The following is a 20,077-nucleotide window of genomic DNA, read 5'->3' as shown; positions in this document are numbered from 1 at the left end:
TAGCTTTTTCAAAAAAACTGCTCTTTCAAAAAACAACTTTACATTAATTCTTTAATTGTTTTTCTTTTAATAGGGGTTAGAAATTAATACAGTAGATAAATAATATGATTACTTTAAATAAATCTTACTTAATATTCATAATGTCACACTGACAAACAATTTCCTTATCATCGCTTTAACATTCATTGTTATAAATTGAGACGTTAAAGATGAAATCAAATAATACAACACTATAACGCTCATATCCCGACTATCATCATAAAGCTCAAGTTTGCGAAAGCTCCTGCGTTACTGAGTCGGCGCGAAATGACATCTAGTGTAGTGGGGGGCAGTAACCCCAAGGACACGAGACGAGGAGGTTGTGTCATTTTGTTTAAAGAAAACATCGCGATCTTCGGAAACTATGGATGTAGAAAAAAAAATAACAAATGAATGGTAATAAATATGTGCTATAAATATAAAGTGCAAGGTGATTGTAATCAGTAGTGTCAAGTATGGTCGCGGGACCAATTAAAAGAGATAAACGTGCATGGAACCAGTTGAAGACTGCTCTGTTTTTGCATCTTTTGTTTACTTTACTACAGGCGACTAAAGGTAAGTTAATACTGATAATAATCAACACTTTAATACCAATTAAGTCGCTTAGATTTATAATTAAATTGAATTCGAAGTTTTGTTGTGATTAAATTTAAATTTAACTCTATAGGTATTCTGTTTTTAATTTAACAAAATTCTTTGGTAGATCTGAAGTAAATACTTACCTTTTATTATATATGTATTTAATTTTTTTTTTATAATATTTACTATAAATTATTTTAGGTACTTACATAGTTACTAAATATAAGTAACATAAATGTTTTTAAGTAAGCTTTATCTAAAAAATACTAAAATAAAGAAAAGCTCTAATTTCACCTTAGTGTACTTTTTGTATATAATTTTATAGAAAAAAGACGTAGTACTATTAAGATAGGCATTTATTGGGCTTATCGGAAACTTACTAGGTTTCAATGTTCATTTTTTCTTCTCGTAAGCGTTAAATGTTTTACTATAGCAATTAATATATTTATAAAACACTAAACAAACACGCGATTGTACCATAACAACTTATATTGTTAAAAAGTATGAGTCAGCGAATCGATTTGATTTGCGGTATTGTATTGAATAATTTATTTCCGGAAAGCCCAAAGCCGGGCGCCGCGTATCAAGGAACATCCGGCCGATACGGTGGTCGGGAGGAGTGAACCTGCTACCCTTCGCTGCGTAGCTGAGGGCAAACCCAAACCAACGATACTGTGGTACAAAGACGCTGTACCTCTTACGGCTACAGATCATCCCCATAGGGTATTACTTGAAGATGGACTTTTGTTTCTCAGGTAAATTCATTTTTTTATACAACTAGCGGTCGCCCGCGACTTCGTCTGCGTAGAATTAAAAAAGAAAAAAGCGAGCCTAAATATGTACAGGCACATCAGGTACCTTCTCGTCAAGGTCAGTCAAAATCGGCCCAGCCATTCCGGAGAATACCCGGAACAAACTCAGCCACGCGGACAGACACAAAGAAAAACAAAAAAAAAATTAATATTGGTTTATCGTTTTCAGCAACGCAAATTCAGTATTAAAATAATAGAAAATATCAGAAATAACATTCGTATTTCTATGAAACTTATTTCCCGATACGGACACATTAACTTTATTAATATTTATATATTTATTAATTCTTTGTCATATTTTTATAGTTCTAAACATCAAATGAAGCGATTTTCCCTAATGATAGGTTACTATCAAATAGACTGGTATTTCGGATTTTTTTTTAATTTACAACTATGCGAATGCTAAAAGAAGTAATTATTCTAATTTATGTTGTCCAATAAACATAAAGGTAATAATTTTCCACTTCCGTTTGGATGCATAAATTACAATGCAGTATTGAATGGCAATTTACGGCACACATGTACCAAAGCGAACATTTGAAAATTTGTAGTTGTTTTATGTTTAAGACTTAATAATATAAATCCGAAAGTTTAGATTTATGCATGCATGTTTACTCTGCACATGATCTAGAAGAATACATAGCCTACATGTAAAGTTATTTTTACTTAGACGCGGACGAAGTCGCGGACAAAAGCTATCATTCTACCTTTAAATTTCTAAGATCATATGTATTGATATACTTATGTTTAGCAGTTAGTATATTGTATTGTATTGTATGGTGTTATATCAGGTCATTGTACTTGTAGAGTCATGCGAGGGAAAAAGGAGAGTGACGAAGGAGTGTATTGGTGCGTTGCACGTAATTCTGTCGGGGAAGCAGTTAGCAAAAATGCAACCCTCACTATAGCCGGTAACATTCTTAAATAAAATTTTATTTTATGAATTTTTGATACCAACATTAATATAATATAAAGAATATTCACTTAAAATATCAAACCACTAACACTATCAAGATATTTCATTGAATTTGACCAATTTATACCTTCGTTGACCTTTACTCTGTCGATCTTATCAAAATTCAAATTGGATACTTAATTAAGTTTACGACATTTTCGTAATAATCAAAAGCAAAGGTAATTTCAACGTACTAATAGTATTAATATGCAATAGACCCGTTTCATGATGTTGTAATTTAATTTTTATTACGGCATATTTTTTTGAATCTAATTCATTTTGAATAGCATAATAGTAGCCAGTAGATGGCGTTGAAATTAAATTAACAATTTGTCATTTTTAGTCCTTCGAGATGAATTTAGGGCTGAACCTCGGGATGTGAAGGTAGCTGGCGGAGAACCGGCTACATTAGAATGTTCTGCACCCAGAGGAAACCCAGAACCCTCAGTGCATTGGACAAAAGATGGACAAACGTTAGATGCTGAAGTTAATGGACGGTACGCCTAACACAATATTGTTGAAGTAATTTTTCTAGTAAGAACGCACATTCCAGTTGTAAAAACGAGGGGTAATCTTGGGAATGAACTCTAGGACTCTTTTAAGTGAATTTACGAATGCGAATCGGCTAGAATAATGAAAAAAAAAGGATTGAAATACCCATAACTGATGGGCACTTCTGTGAAGATGAATGTATTAACACGAGAAATATGAGCTGAAAGAAAATCCGTATTTCTCTTTATTTTCTGGGTCATAGGGTATATCTACATTCTGACTTATTTAAATAAAAGAAAAAAAAATTAAAAAAGAATAATTGCTTTTTAGAATCACAATCGTTGATGGAGGAAATTTAAATGTATTGGAAAGCCTGCCCTCGGATAGCGGCGTGTACCGGTGTGTGGCGTCTAACGTTGCAGGGGAAAGACAATCGCGCCCCGCGACCCTGCTCGTGTTGCGCCGACCACATTTCATCGTGAAACCTAATAACGTAACGGCATTGATTGGACAGAATGTTGAGTTTCATTGCCAAGTAAGTCGATCAATAATTTCACATTTTGCACTCGTATTGTTCCTGTTCGATGCTAAAGTGAGTTAGAACTACATTTTATTGGTTAAATAAGATGAAGTTTTAGAGATTCATTTTCTAATTGGGGTAGCAAATGTTGTGTCACTTTACGCATCTGCTTTAAAATTCTACTAAATTTATTGTGTTACAAATGCTTTCATTAAACGCTACTTATATCTTTCAGTCAGTCTAATGGCTGTAGACGAGCTTTGCCTATCGTCATTTGTTACAGGTCTCGCCAGATTCGGACGTCTCGGTCACGTGGTCCCGTGACAAAGGCGGTTTATCTCCATACGCCATAATTCGTCGCGGCTCGTTACGAATTGACAGAGTTGTAACTTCGGACGCTGGTGCATATACATGTCGGGCTGAGAGTCAAGCTGGAACTAGCAGCGCGAGCGCTATCCTTACAGTCAACTGTAAGTTTATGGTTATGATATTGTTTATGTTGGATTGTAATTCACTCAAACATTTTAATCAAAGCATGTGATACTTCGATCAAAGCAAGAGCAATGCAATTAGTTTGTTTTGAGGCATTTTTTCTGAAATTGTACAACATTTTGATGACTAGAAATTTAATTTTAGCATTACCACACTTCACACGAGTGCCTGCCGATCAAACTGCATGGGAAGGAGAATCGGTGTCCTTTCCTTGTGAAGCTGAAGGTACGCCTACTCCTGTGGTTTTTTGGACAATGGAAGGATCTCAGGTATTAATTTTACTATTAGTTTATATTTGCTATTAAACAGAAGATGTTTATGCTTTGGAGTGTTTTTCAGGAATTGATATTTCCAAATTCAATGCATAGCAGCGGTTCTTTGTATTTAGAGCGAGTGTTTGCACAACACGCTGGCAGGCTAACCTGTGTAGCTGTCAGTGCAGCGGGCAGCACTTTACATACAGTGACATTACAAGTACGTATTGTTTATTCATACTTAGAAAATCTTAAAATTGTTACAGATTAATGGGCTATTTTTGACGTTGTTAGTTACTGAAAATAAATGGGGTGCAGAAATAAATGTAGCGAAAATGTTGGTGTTAAAAATGCTATTAATTTCATAAACAGGTACTAAGAAGAGAAGCAAATTCCTTTAATGGAAAATCCGAAACATCGTCACCTTATCCCGAAATAAATAAGCCCCAAAACCATCCGCCGATGACGCAGTACGAATTAGTACAAGCTCGAAGATATTTACAACAAGATGTTTTAACATTACGAAGAGTGGAAGGAATGTCAGCCACAACAATAAAAGTTGTGTGGGACGTGAGTACATAAAAAAATTGACTAGCAAAATAGAACTAACTATAAATTAGACTAAATACCAAAATTAAATATTATTCTTCATGTTTATTGTATACTTTGAATACTTTATTTATATTTTAGGTAATGACAGATTACAACGAATATTTAGAAGGTGTAAAAATATGGTTTAACGGATCGTCAATTAATAGAAAATTCGCTCTTGAAATTCAGAATCAACATTTAAATGAAACAGTCGATAGTCTGACGGAACTTTCGAAATTTGATAATTTTTCTATGACTACGGTTCACAATAGTGGATCGTCGAGTCATATTCTAACAGGTTTGATGCCATACGCTCAATATAACGTATTTTTGATGCCCTTTTACAAGTTATTACTTGGTAAACCGTCCAATATGAAGTCTGGTTTTACTGAAGAAGATGGTAAGGATGATATATTTATTAGCTCAAAACCCAGCAACATCAAAATTATTCTTTTAAGAATTAATTAACTTTACTTTTGTAGTACCGTCAGCTCCCCCACACAGTGTAACAGCTTCAGTGATAAATACAACTTCGGCGTGGATCCGTTGGGATCCGCCTCCAGTTCATAGTTGGAATGGAGAACTTTCTGGCTATTTGGTAATTAAAAAAATTTCATGCACGGTAATTACACAATAAAATTTCTCTTTGTAATAAACAAACTATGTGTAGATCGAAGTTCGAGTAGGAGGAGGTACTAACGGCCGAGTGGTTGGTCAAATGTCTCTGGGCGCACGCACTCGCGCGGCGACGGCCAGCTCTCTTCGCGCGGGCGGCCGGTATAGTGCCCGTGCCGCAGCCGTTACGAGGAAAGGACACGGACCTTTTAGTGCACCTGCCCTCATACATATGCTGCCTACACAGTCCCAGAGACATTACGTACAGTAAGTGTCTCCTAAACGAGTAGGTCGAAGTTAATACGAGAAATGTGGGCGTTCACGCCTACAATATCAGGACGATCAATAAAGCAAGATTCATTTGTTTCAGAACTGAACCAGCGAGAGATAAAGCATTACTAACGATGTTCCATGAATCTTGGATATTAGCGATATGTATTCTGTTGTTGACGTTAGTTCTTGTTGGCGCGGGAATAATATTTTATCTGCGTAGAAAACAGTTGAAACAAAGGAAGAGTCAAAGTACTGTAGGTTAGTCTGATTCAAACTATTATAATTTTTTTATACAAACATCTTTGTAATTTTTGCGTCATTTCTTCAAGCATTATATTCTATTGTTATTAGGCACGCCGATTGCTAATGCACAGCAATGTTTGTTGGGTAAAGAAGCAGTATGGCTTCGCGAAAGGCCAATGTTTGAAGGCTCTAATGAACCACGAATTGAAATATTGAACTGCCATCAAAGTCTAATACACGGTAAGTTAACTATTAAAAACGTAATGTAACTTAACTAAACGTAAACTTACTGGAAACTTTTATTTTTGTTGTAATGATAATTTTCTAATTAAATATAGGCGGTCATACAATAGATACTATGGCTATGGAAGCCGAATATAGTCTTCCACAACATGCAAGTAATTTAAAAAATATAGTTCACGAAGAACGTCGAATAGCTCCTGAACCTTACGCCTCTAGTGCTATTTATACTGAACTAAACTATCAGGTAGGTGAAACATAATTTAATTTAAAAATAAATTTGATTTGATTGTTTGAGAAAAGACATTTTACAAATTAAACTAACTTTTAGGATCATACAGACGCTGAGGATTCATGCATTAAGTGTGCAGTGAGTCCGGGATCATACGATAACAGTATGGTCAGATCATTCGCTGATAGTAATCAATACTCGAATGAAGAGTGTTCAACATGTTGTCGTAGTAGTAGTTCGACTTTAACTAAAGACTATAGTGAAATGACAAAATGTGGAAACGAAGTTGATGAAATACAAGAGATACCAGTAGATGAATGTCCGTCGTGTAAAACAAATCAATCTAGATCTTCAAGTCATCATGGTGGGAACAAAGAATGGGCGACCGTCGCAGATGTTGAATACGACTATCCACAATGGCATTGGTTAGGAAGAGCTAATAGTTTTAGACATATCGGAACTGATACGAGACATTTAACGCATGGTGGAAGAAGCGATCAAAATTGTAGATTGAATTTATGCGATATTCTTCCTCCTCCACCATATGAAAGGTATAAAATATTTTAACATAGTTCTTTAAAAGTTCTTTAAAAATACCTTACGTTGACGTAACATTGACGCTTAATCATCTGCCTCATTTGCAATGTTTCATCAGATACTTAGAACAAAAAGTTTTGGGCTTCGGAATTTTGAACAACTAATATTGTATTCATCAGAAAATCTGTACGTGAGTATAATTTAGTTTGTTTTCGCAGAGAACCTGGATACGGCGATTTGAACACATTTCCGAGTCATTCTGGAGCTTCGGGTTGTTCTGGACAAACATATAGAAGTTAATTTCCAACAGAAATTTACGTTGTGAGCAAATATCATTAGTACGTAACGCAAGCAATATTAAATTGTAGTGAATTGTAAATAATTTATTATAACTTAATTATTTTATATTAATTTAGACTATCTTAAATCCTCATATTAATGCTCAATTTATAATTTGTCTTTATAACTTTATCACGCAATAGTCGCGTATGGGTATTTTAAATTTATTTAATTTTGGCTGTGATTGCTTTGTAAGGTTGGTGGCAAAATTTTCTCGCGGTATAGTGAAAGTGTTTTGAATAGACTGCTGTTAAAGTAATTTGTAATAGGCATTATTAGTATTTCCATCTCTCTCTAGTGACTGTGATATAGTATAATTTCTCGTTCAATTAATAATTTTGTACATAATTTCAAATATTTGATATCCTTATACAATTTTTACCTTTACCCTATTTATTGTGAGTAGTGAAATATAATTTAACAAACGGAACCAATACCAATATCTGATTAAACTAGTTGTAGCATTTTATACTGAAACCAGATTCCTAAGCCACTGACGACGTTTTCTTTTGTATATTATGAAGTATTAGACAATCCTATTAAAACGCAGTTTATAAAATAGTTATTTGGTTTTATTTTTCCATTATTCTTTTCTGTTATTCTAGGTTACTAGTAGGATTTAAAAACAATCAAATGGTTTGGATATTCTGTGGTTTACATCGACGTTTAAATAAGCGACATTAAAGACGAAAAGACAATGTAATTTTTATTATATATAAGTCAAGTGGGCAAACGAGCAGCTGGAACACCAAGGGGTTCATCAACGCCCATGGACATCTGCAATACCAAATGTAAATTTACATAAATACTGTGTAATTTATAATAATCTTATTAATATTATAGATGCGAGTGTTTAGATGTATGGATGGATGTTTGTTTTAAGGTATCTCCGGAACGCCTCAACAGATCTTGTTGAAATTTGGCACAGATGTAGAAAATAGTCTGGAAGAACACATAACATAGGCTACTTATGACGGAGTCGCGAGCGACAACTAGTATGTGATGAATATAAATAAAAAATAAATATAATGTAAATACAAAAGAGAATGTAAACACGAATTTTTATGTCATCAGAAAGTGAAAATTTATTGTAACGTTTCTATATTGTTAAAAAAAATCGCAATTCTACAGAATTAACGGAGTTAATAAGCTTTAGTTATAAATTTCAAAACATGTATTTAGATGTGCATGTCGCAACAGCCTGCGTTGTAACATGGGGCGTTGCCATGACAACGGGTCGGGAATTCACCCCTACTGCGCCCTTGTTATTAATACCCGTAATAATTAAACTTGATTGCATTTCACACCAGGTGTTGGATGACGGCTCTTGTCAAGGAATAGAGCTAGATGACTCTTCAACTTTTATATTCACCGCTCGTAATAAGACGGTCATAAAACCAAACAGTTCGTAAAATTTAAATAAGCGCTCGTCACGTTTTAGTGCTTTGCATTAAATAATACATTTTAATAACAAATTTTTAATTTAAGACTATATTTAGTTTCAAATTAGATATGTTTTGTAAATGCGGTAACACAAGTTTAAGAAACATATATGAAAAAGATCTATACGAAGCAAAAGAACAATTATAAGCTCATAGAAAGCATTGAAACAAGTAAGTAAGAAAAGAAACTTATAGAGATACATAACGAGAACAAAAAAGCTTATATGTCAGTTCATCAATGCTAGTACATTTTTTTTTATTAAAAACATAAAAACGAGTACATAAAGTGTTGCTTATGTGTGATGTTTATATACGTGGGTTGATACACATATTCAATTTAAAGCCCTTAAATTCATATTTCGAACGCTTTGATCAAGTTCACGGTGTATTTTATTTCTTTTATTTTTCGTAGCAGCCCCACTGGCGAACTTTTTGATGTGGAGCACTCTCTATCACGCTGTCAAGGGCCTATGTGACAGAGAAAAATTAACAGATGAAAGAAACATCATTAAATGGAAGCTGTCGCTTATTTAACGAGTACTTCGTAGACTGGTTTGTTTGTGATATGCATTTAAAAACATTAACGCAACGGTGGGTTGCTATTAGCGAAGAAAAAATTAAGTATCCAAATTATTACAAGTGTTTAAAAAAATATATAAACGCTTCTACTATGACTGTTATATTTTACACAATTCAAACACTCCCACTAACCACGCACGCCCCATCGAACAGTCATATTCACATAATACGATGAAGTAGGAAATGTGACAATGAGGTGGAAATGAACTAAATCCGTCTTTACGTTGACATGATGTAACATTAACGATATCGTAACTTCCGACTTTGTGCGGACAAAAGATTTTTTTGACAGATGTTTTATGACTTGCTCGATACTTGACATATTAGACAGTTATTTTTTGCAACAAATACAAAATGATACTAATTATTTTTATTAGTATAAACAGTATTTATATTTAAATTTTTGAAAGGAATTTTTTTATGATTTTTTTTTATCATACTGGTGTGCCAAAAAGGAAAAGTATTATGAAATGGTTTAGCACCAGCTTTCTTTAGTAGCTTGATAAGTCTGCAACTGACATACAAATAAACAATTATGTGATTATTATAGTTAATGTAAAGCTTAATTTTTAAATATGTGTTTACTCTTTTAAACCTTTGAAATTTTGGAATGTGAGTTCTGTATTAATTTTCCCGAATGCATAAAAAATTCTGCGCAAAAATAAAGGATCGCGTAAAATAATTACTGAAAGTCGAACGTCACAAAGGGTGCATGAATTATCCATTATGTAACGTAGACTAAAGATACTTTCGGAGCCGTAACTCCGCTCGTACCGGGGTTCCGTATAATATTTATAGGCATAGATAAGAAGTACAGATGGCGTGGCCGCGAAGTTTCCCTTCCCCCTAATACTTGTTGAGTTATGGTATCTAATTTCCAGTTCTGCACTTCAGGTGTAGGTGGAAGGCTCCCTATAGAATTGTCGACAAAGTTATTGAAGGAATTTGTTCTGATCAAAGTTCAGCTTTAACGTATTTATTACAACGGGAATTCAGCGTACTTAAGATTAAGTAACGCAAATCTTTTCTCTAATAACTTTGGTATACCTTTCAGATGCCTTGAATTAGTTCATTGGAAACTTGTAAAATTATAATAATAATTATAATATATATGTAAAACCTACTTTTGAATATGGGCACAGAAATAATGTTTAAATAATGGAAGAATACACGTACAGACTACAGAGTTAAGGTGGATTTACTTACCTTACATTTTCTCATATCTATCCTAAGAATTCGTGATCAATTCAGTATTCTTCAGTATCAATAAAGCAGTTTGAATGAGTTACAAGTGTGTATCTCGCTTCTGGTGATATTCATAAAACAAACTATTATAATATAGGCTATAAAACTTCAATTAAAAGAAATTACGATACCTTGTAAATGTATTAGTCACAGACGTAGGGAACGAACTTGAAATTATGACATCGGTTCGTACACACAACGCGACGTGAAGTCACGCGATAACAATGGTGCCTGCTTTTTTTGGTGATTTATTGTACAAAATAAACCGTGACTAACGCGCTTCATGTCCACAGCTTTGTGTTATCCGTTGAGCTTTTAATAAGCCGGCCAGGGGTACACAACTCGCGGTAATTAAAAACGTTCACACGACCGTAAGTAATAAAATCTATGTTAATGAGAATTATAGAATTAAATCTGTTAGTGACTCTAACATACTTAACAACTATTCTATACCATTATTATTTAAAGATATCCAATAGTTACGCGTAACATTATTTTATTATTACTAAAGTGTGTAGATTCACGAATTATCTGATATGTGATAAAATTTTCATTTAAAACTACATATTTGCAAGTACTCGATATGCCAGTACACTGTGTAGATTATAATCAAGCCGTATTTGACTATATTATTTCTTATTCCTATCATATTTCATGCAGCATTTACTAAAATCGGCCTATAAACCAAGCCAACCTGGCTAAACCTACCAAAAACTTACAAAACTTACTAGATAGCTAAAAATATCACATCGTACCTTAAGGAAACCCTATACATTTGCAGAAATAAACGGATATGTATATTGCATAACTTTCCTGCTATTGTACTTATAAATATTTATGCTATGCAAAAATAGTTGAATGTTAGGTGGTCAATTTTTCAATCAGGTGCACGGTTGTCGAGTGCAAAGCAATTTCGCTCTTATATCTATCAGCAATAAAATCTATTAAGTTCATAAATTGAGACTAACCGAGCGTGCAATTGAACAACAATATGGTCGCACCGCAACTGACATCGATTGTTTTACATTCAGGATTGAGTGCTGACCGGATGACTGGTTAACATTCGTTAATATATGAACCTACGAGTCCTCTTGCTACTTCATTCTCTACAATATGTATACTTCTGTTTTTAATTTTATTTGCCCAAATAAATTTTTATTTAAAAAAAGACGTTACCCATAAGATATTTTAGAGTTACTAAATAGAGGAAGTATATACATTGTTTAATATGTAATTTAAGGGACAAAATTTTAATCCATTCGAGATCCAGTCGAGTATATACGCGAGTAATCTTAGTTTAAATGCCTTAAGACTTAGGCGCCTCGAGTGCAGCATTACTAAGTTCTATCAGAATACTGGATAACGCCAATAATAGTAGAAGTATTAATACTAAAATCAATGTACCAGTATTAAATATTCCTACCACAAGTTGTTCTTTATTTTGGAATATGACGGAAAGTAAAACTGCAGTTTTACTTATAGACTTAGATTATTTCATAAAAAGAAATTTCTTGCTCAAAGTAAAATCTGCTAAGCCTAAATGCTTATAATATGTGATACCTATATCCAACCCTAATATGCATAGAATACTAATAGGATACATAACAATATATGAGCGATATAATCCAGCCATCGATTTTTATGACTGTTATCGCGCGACAAAATGCAAAACATCGTGTAAATTCAAAAGGCACCATCACTTTATGCACACATGTAACAAAGTTGCGGAATTAGCCGACACAAGAGGGCCCGCGCTTTATCTGCTTCCATATTTTTAAGTAAATTACAAATAGGTACGGGGCGCCGGCGCGGTACCATCGCTTGCCGCTTGCCGTGCGTGTTATCACGACAAGGGGATCGCGAATACACTCTGCGTTTCTACACATTATAAGTACTGCAATGCAACATAGAGTAGTTATTTTTGGTAAGAACATTATTTTATGCAGACAACTCGTATAAAAAGGATCTTAAATATCTTCGATGGAATACAGATGAAATAAATAATTTAATTAAACTAGTTATTTATTTTGATAAAAAAATTAAATTGCTCCATTGAAGCTTTTAACATATCTGAAAGGACTAGGATTTCAACATTAAGGTGACAAAATAAGGACGGCTGATAGTACATAATAAAAACGTGTTGTTATGTATCTCTAAAAGTATGCATACACGAAGATAGTAAACGAAAACAATGTCACAAATCAATCTGGTAACAAAATAAAGAGAATTAAAAAGTGAACGATATTATTTTACTCTGTGGCCGCAACATAGAATTCATTAAGTAACTGTTGTACACTAAATATGTACATGCACGAGACGGAAACGAATTTTTACGTCTAGCCTCCCCGCCGTCGTATTTCCGAGCTTTCCTAGCCGACAGTTCTCCCTTCAGCCGATGATAACGTCGTTAGTGAGCTTTTTTGAGCTGCATGAAGACGTGATAGTTTGATTTGATAGCGTTAATGATGTTCGCGCTTAACTTTCTTTGTTGTTAGTTTTAGAAATGTTTTTATGGCTTCTAATGGCATACCTTTTGTTAATGTTCTTCGACGATAATTTAGCTTATCTGAAAAGGCATAAATTCTTAATATTCGAGTGTTGTTCTATGTTAGAAAAATTTCTTAATTGCTACCTGACTTGATAAATTGTAACTTATTTATAACCGAAAAATTAAAACGTTTGTTCGTAAAGAAATGGTAACGAAAAGTAACATAGGAAGACATCATCTTTTCCTTTGACATCATCATGTCAGAGTTATTTTATTTTTAAAGAGAGCATCGAAGTTACCATAAAATACCATGTCCTTTTTTGTAAGAAAATTTAGTTAGTGTAGGACGTTACTGTGCTGCGTCAATCTATTGGCTAAATTAACTTACCTTATGTGGTTTGGTAAGTACACAGAACAATATAGATTCCCTTGAAACTTGTACTAACCCAATTGGACTGTTGCCATACACAAGACATAAACGTTACCTAATTATTTGGTACACGCGTAAGTCGTTTCAGGCATATTATATATTGTACAGAAAAGTAAATTTAATTAAAATGTATGTAAATATCTGTTATTTTGATATTTGTAATAATCACAAAAGGTAAGATAAAAGGAAAGCGTTTTATTTCTGAGTATCTTTTCCTTTAAAGAGCAAAGAAATCAAAAAACGCCGCTTTTCACGGTTGTTTGTTTTGGTGTGTACTGTTTGAAGGAAACCAACTGGTGTTGGCACAAAGCGCTACGTAAGCTGCACTCATATGAAAGCCCGCCGGGTGGTCTTTATCAATTTAATATAAACAAAACATTCAAACACAAAACATCGAAATACTTAAACACAAGATCAACAATATTGCGCTCCGCATTTATACCTTTACCCGACAAAGACTTTATAAAGAAAAATATGGTTTATGTGGTGTTAGTTTATATTTTTTTAGTTTATTAAAAAGGCCTGTCTGACACAATTTACTTCTAAGTTAAATATTAGTTTTTTTTATGTTACGATTTGAATTATCCTTCTTTAGATTTTATAATATTTAGGGCTCATTAATAAATACATACAATTAAATTAATAAATAAAGTTTTGTACATAAAGAAAATAAACTAATTAATGAAACATAAATTTATGTAAATCATTTTTACAAATATAAATTAAACATTTTCGTCTTTTATAATTTCAATACTCGAAATGTAAATACAAAAAAATGAACTCGAATTATCCTTAACTACCATCATTAAAATTACTCCGTTCTGAGCTTTGAGCTTTCATGTGGTTTCTTTGAATGAAATAAATATAAATGCTTAAAGATATTATTAGATCATTCCATTAAACAGTTTAAAATGCTTTTAGCGATGTACTGATGATTAACATATTGCCAAATATCATATTAATTTTAAATATCAAAGTATTACGTTAATCTCTCGTGTTGATAGCTAGTACTTTTAGAGGTTAACAAACGCGAGTGTGATGTACGGAGCAGCTTTGAAGTGGCGCAGTGTTGAGCAATCTACCGAATGCACTTTATAGGCGTCAGATCAAATAAATCAAGAATTTAACGAGTTCCTAATAAACATTTATAGATGGAGCGAAGCATTTGGTTATTTTTCAAATACATACACAACGTGTAATGGCGCACGGTAACACTATTTGCTGTTTTACGGTAAGTCAAAATAGATGTATAGGTTAGTTAAAGAATCTCTTGACTTATTTACCTAGCGGTATACCTCGCTACGACAGTGTAGTAATAGCCGTCTAAAATATGCATATACATAAATATTTTAGTCGGTCAGACAAGAGTCGTATTTGTGTACGCGGTAAAGTGTGGGTAGTTGCATTTTTATGCTTTGTTTGCTTTTCGTGATTGTTCATCCATCGCATAGTATATTAGAAAGTTTTGTAGGTACAGTAGTTAATATACATTACAGCTTTCGTCGGAACAGCAATAAAATAATAAAAAATGTGAAAATTCAAGTGACTATCAGATTTAACCTCTATCATACCGACATCTGATAAGTGGGGTGTCATTTATCGGGTTAAGTTGCTCTACTTTAATATTCCTCCCGTTAAAGTAATCAAGATTCTTTATGTATACGTAATACGTTATAATATTGGGTTCTGGACACAGTACTACATATACTTTACGTGGTAATTTTGTAGGAACTTTTGTAAGGTACTAATATATAGCAGTTGTGAAGTATTGAGAGTTACTTTGTAGTGTTATTAATACAGTTTTATGCGCAATGTAAATGAGAAGTTATCGCGGCGCTCGTGTGTCGGGACCTTTACGGTGCAACTCCCCGCTGCGAGCGTGAAGCAAAAACTCGCGACTCGATTGCCTCTTAAAGTAACGCCATTAGCCAATGATGTATCGACGCATTAATTCATTTAAAATTAAACCAGTTTAAAGCTTTAGCGTTCTTAGTCTTCATAGAACTTTATTACCCTACCCCTTGCTGAGTTTTCATTATGAAATTCGAACAATGTCTTTTGAAAGTGTTCGTAAGATTTACATCTGTTTTAGTTATTTCATACTAAATATATTTTTATTAATACAACATAATTTGAGCAAATTACCATTAAAATATTTAATATCGCGGAATTGAATTTAAAGTCATGTCGAAGTATAATATTAAGTTTTATTAAAATAATTAACAAATGCCATTGGAACTTCTTTAATTTTGTAACTAAAAACGTTGATATTAAATAAATTTTTTGATAATGTTTAAAAGTTTTATTGTAAAGGTGAAGATTGTAGTATGCGATCATATTTAAATAAATATGTATCTTAATTATTACTAGAATACGTAATATTTACGTATATTAATATGTACGAGTATATTTGCGATAAAATCTTTAAAATATGTTGAACTGCGCGTAGGTTGTCATTAATGACATTTTGGTTCTTTTATTGAGTTGCACCCAGAGTTCGTTTTATTGAGACCTCTGGCTGTGACTTTCATATATACAAATTAGTGGCTTGAAAAAAATGTTAAGTAGCAACCTTCAACCTACGTGATATCAAAATATTTCGAGTTATATCAATGCGAACAAAGATTTTAATAAAATGGATAGGGCGGTAAAGAATGTATGTCGTATAATTTATACGAAGATGGGTTTAGAAATACGTGAAATACTTATTTTGCATAACATTCTAACTGTAAAATAGTTGCATTTTTTACACTTTTACATACAAACAAATCTCTCTTCTTTTTATTATTAAATTAGCAGTCGTCTCCGTCCGCGCGGTATTAAAAAAAATAGTTAGTAGCCCATGTGTTCTTCCAGGCTATGTTCTACATCTATACCAAATTTCAGCGAGATCCATGTAGCCGTTCTTGAGATACCTTCAAACAAACATCCATCCGTCTATCATTCAAAGATTTGCATTTATAATATTAGTAATATTATATTATAATAGTATTCTTACGGTGAAGGAAAACATCGTGATGCAACCTGCACATATCTGAGAAGAAATTCAATGATATGTGTGAAGTCAACCAACCCGCACTTGGCCAGCGTGGTTGACTATGGCCTAGTCACCCCTAATTTGGGGTAGGCTCCGAGCCCCTCGGTGGGGACGTATAGTGAGCTGATGATGATGAATATAAATGACCAACTATATTATAAAAATGCTCAGAAATAGTAGAATAAAAAAAAATGAATTGTAAGGAAATATCTGAATTTATACATCTTTGACCACGATCGTGTTTGTCTTCTTCATATTTTATGATATTGAATATACGATACAAACAGGGCTATTACCACTTCAACGGTTTACTCGCGGCGTTAAGCAATTTTTATGTCGACCTTACCTCTGTCAACTCCGACAAACAAGAATTAATACCGACCGAGTGTATAAATAACACCTTACTGAGTATATAAACTTATGGAGAGAATTGCTCATGTTTTTCTATAAGGTAGAAGAAAAAAAAACGTTTTCGCTACTTCACATTTTAGATAATAAATACTGTTAAGTCTTGAAGAGTGAAAGATGTTCACAATTTATTTTACATTGAATCAGTAGGCCTAGCACAAATATTTGTGACAATCCCCATAGTATCGTTAGCAACACCTTTTAATAAGATATTAAAATTTGTGCAGCAATTTATCGGGCGTAAAGTACACCAAAATACTGATACAAATTTTGACACAATTGACGACACCAAAGCCCACAGGTTTATTAAAAAAACCTTTAATATTCTACATCATGAAACTGTTGTCGAATCATAGTAAAGATTTAATAAATCTAAATTAATTCCAGCAACAACGATAAAGTGCAAAGTTGAAAAAGAAAAATGCAAGTAATAGGACAAATTTCCTCTCTATTCGACAGAGCGACGCGACGTCGTAATATCAATAATTCATTCAGAAAACTAAAAAAGCACTCCCGTCGGAGTTAATTAAAATGTCCCGGAAAGGACGGCCATTACCGGGAATGAAAAAGCGATTTCCCCAAGAGTGGATTTTAAAGGAATCGACGAGGTCTCAAGTCCATTTCATTGAATAAGAGGGTCCCGTCTCTCCAGATTATGTACTTTTGAATGATTTTCTTTTATGTTTCGCAACAAACGTCCCTTTTATGAGTTATTGGAGACAAAAATTGCCTTTTAAAGTTATTAATTTTATGAGACCAATTTTAAATTTAACTAAAACATAATTTTTTAATAAAACTTTCAGTGCTGTATATTTCAATAACTTACATAAATTACGAGTTGCTTTAGATCGTTTATAAATTTAACGTTTTATTCTCCTAAAATCTCACTTATATTTTAAATACTGTTTAGATGGATGGATGTTTGTTTGGAGGTATCTCCAGAACGGCTCAACGGATCTTGATGAAATTTGGCACGGATGAAACATAGTTTGGAAGAACACATAGCTTACTTATAAAGTTTTCTTTAATGCTGCGCGTACAGAGTTGCGGGCGACAGCTATTTAATATATAAACGGATAAACACTCCCGTATTTGACGGCACCGACTAGTTTCGCGCCCATCGAGGGCCGTTTGAGAATTAGTGATTAATTTATGATATCTCTTAAAAAGTTAAATAATTTAATTTCTTCTCTTTGTTTCTATGATCCTAATTCAGCAATAATTTAATACAGATTTAACAGTATAACAGTACGAGAGTAATTTTTACATATGAAATTTACGCAGTACCCTTATCATGAAGGGACTGAAGGCGGAAGTTTCGTTCATTAATGCAAAATAACGAGCGTATCGGCCCCCGGGATTTGGAAGTTAGGGAATAGGGGCAAGACATCGCGTTTACACTAATGGCAGTTGTCCTCAGTTTAATCGGGAACCTCTGTCCGATTAGGGTCTACGGAACCTACTCTACTTCGTTAGTTCGACTAAAATATTTCTCTGTGTATTTTTTTATCTGAGTTGACTTTAAAATATAAGTAATATGACATTCGCTGCCAGTAGCAATACAGTTTTATTAAATGTTAGTACTAATTTACATTGATTACAACTTGTCTCAATAAAACAAAGGAAATAACCAATCAGTTGGAATACGTCGCTTCATTTAGTGACTCGAATACCGCACGACAACAGTGCAATGCTTAATTAAAAAAGAAAGCCGTGGACTGATTGAGCGAAGCGTGTCTGAAGTGTACAGCGTAGGTGTCGTCTACATACGAACAAGTTGCTGTTGCTAATGAGCTGTCGTGACAAACGTGCACACTAGCGCCGGTGTTCAAATTAAAAACTAAAAGGAAAATGTTGCAACAGATTAAATAGATCTATAAATGTCTATGGTACTGATTGATTTACTATTCTATAAAATTCATCTGTCAACTTTTGAAGTGTCGAATGGTGTTTTTAGTAGTGTTTACATTACGAATACATTTAATTGAAGATTGATTATTTACAGGTTGGATAACATTTAAGATGGGATCGAAAGAAACATTATTTTAAGAATGTATTATACATTTATGTCATTTCATTCCAAAGACGAAATTATATTTGACTTTTTCTGTTTTATTTTGTGAAAATTATGTGATAATAAAAGTGATATCGTAAAATTAAATTATAGAAAGTATTATCCGGGTTTTTTTTAGTAATTTACGAGTTTACCAAGAAATGTGCAGTATGTCTATGGTAAAAAACATTTCGATTTTGGATTCAAACATTAATTTAGATTCTTAACAGAGTATTAATATATTAACAGCCTTATGATACACAGTATAACTTGATACGAGTATCGAGTCTCAAAACAATACTCCTATACTCCTATATTACGGGGTCAACGTGTTATCTCTGAGAACTTTCATTGATGTCATCCGGTGGCCACATGCGACTCCCCTAGCCCTAGCGACAGTCGTTGTTTCTTTAATTGGTCTTACGAGAACAGTGAAGCGATTATTTCCTAATTTATATCAATGATATCATAATGTCAACGAGACAGATATGAATGTTTTTAGGCATTGTTTTATTTTCGTCCGTCTTATTTTTTTTTTTTTTGTAACAAGGGCTTTAATGACTTCCATTTTTAAAGCTTTTAATAAAAAAGGTGTAATGTGTCTAACCCTGTGAAAATCGAGTAGAAGTAGGAAAACACATTTCGAGTCAATATTTTAGTTTATCTTAGAGAGAAGTAGCAAATTTTTAACAGTATATTATGTATATTAAAGGGACACTTTCAATTTGGGTAGTGTGCAAGTGCCTTAAGCTTAACGTATCCGGGTGAATATTTAAATTCTCTAAAGAATGGCCCTAATCCCACTCACAATTTATTAGGAAGCCTGTTCACCGAGTTTCCTAGCAGTGAAAAATCGTTCCATTTCCTTAGAGGGGGCAAAAACGTAGCCCGTCGCTCGTTTTTCAAAACAACACATTATTGTTTTCTTCTCGTTTTGTGGTTATAAATCTCAGTGCAATGTTACGGACCCTTGTAACTTTTAACTTTCACCTTAAAATAAGAGTTCGTTGTTACATATTTAGTGAGAATATTCCCACAGTGATCTTATGATAGCTTTTGGACAATGACCTTCGGACCTTTTTTAAGGGTTACCAGTAAGCAAAAATTTCCTAACTTCCGCCGAAAGCTGTCCATGTTACCACTGCAAGCTATTGATTTCCAACTTATGACCTGAGTTCCTTA

The 20,077-nt window shown here is 33.4% G+C and overlaps 1 protein-coding gene across 1 annotated transcript; it reads left to right on the top strand.

The window, feature by feature from the left end:
- Window positions 1–343: 343 nt before the first annotated feature.
- Window positions 344–7,221, top strand: LOC106717939 (roundabout homolog 3). Its single transcript, XM_014511911.2, has 17 exons — window positions 344–594; window positions 1,181–1,373; window positions 2,238–2,341; window positions 2,729–2,882; window positions 3,208–3,412; window positions 3,681–3,867; window positions 4,034–4,158; window positions 4,229–4,363; window positions 4,516–4,713; window positions 4,834–5,134; window positions 5,217–5,332; window positions 5,405–5,616; window positions 5,720–5,880; window positions 5,974–6,105; window positions 6,204–6,352; window positions 6,437–6,888; window positions 7,093–7,221. The coding sequence occupies exons 1-17, from the start codon at window positions 495–497 to the stop codon at window positions 7,172–7,174; spliced, it is 3,006 nt and encodes a 1,001-aa protein (XP_014367397.2). The 5' UTR covers window positions 344–494; the 3' UTR covers window positions 7,175–7,221.
- Window positions 7,222–20,077: the final 12,856 nt, after the last annotated feature.

Source organism: Papilio machaon, chromosome 9 (genome assembly GCF_912999745.1).
Source record: "Papilio machaon chromosome 9, ilPapMach1.1, whole genome shotgun sequence".
NCBI lineage: Eukaryota > Metazoa > Arthropoda > Insecta > Lepidoptera > Papilionidae > Papilio > Papilio machaon.
This window is presented reverse-complemented; position numbering and strand designations above follow the sequence as displayed.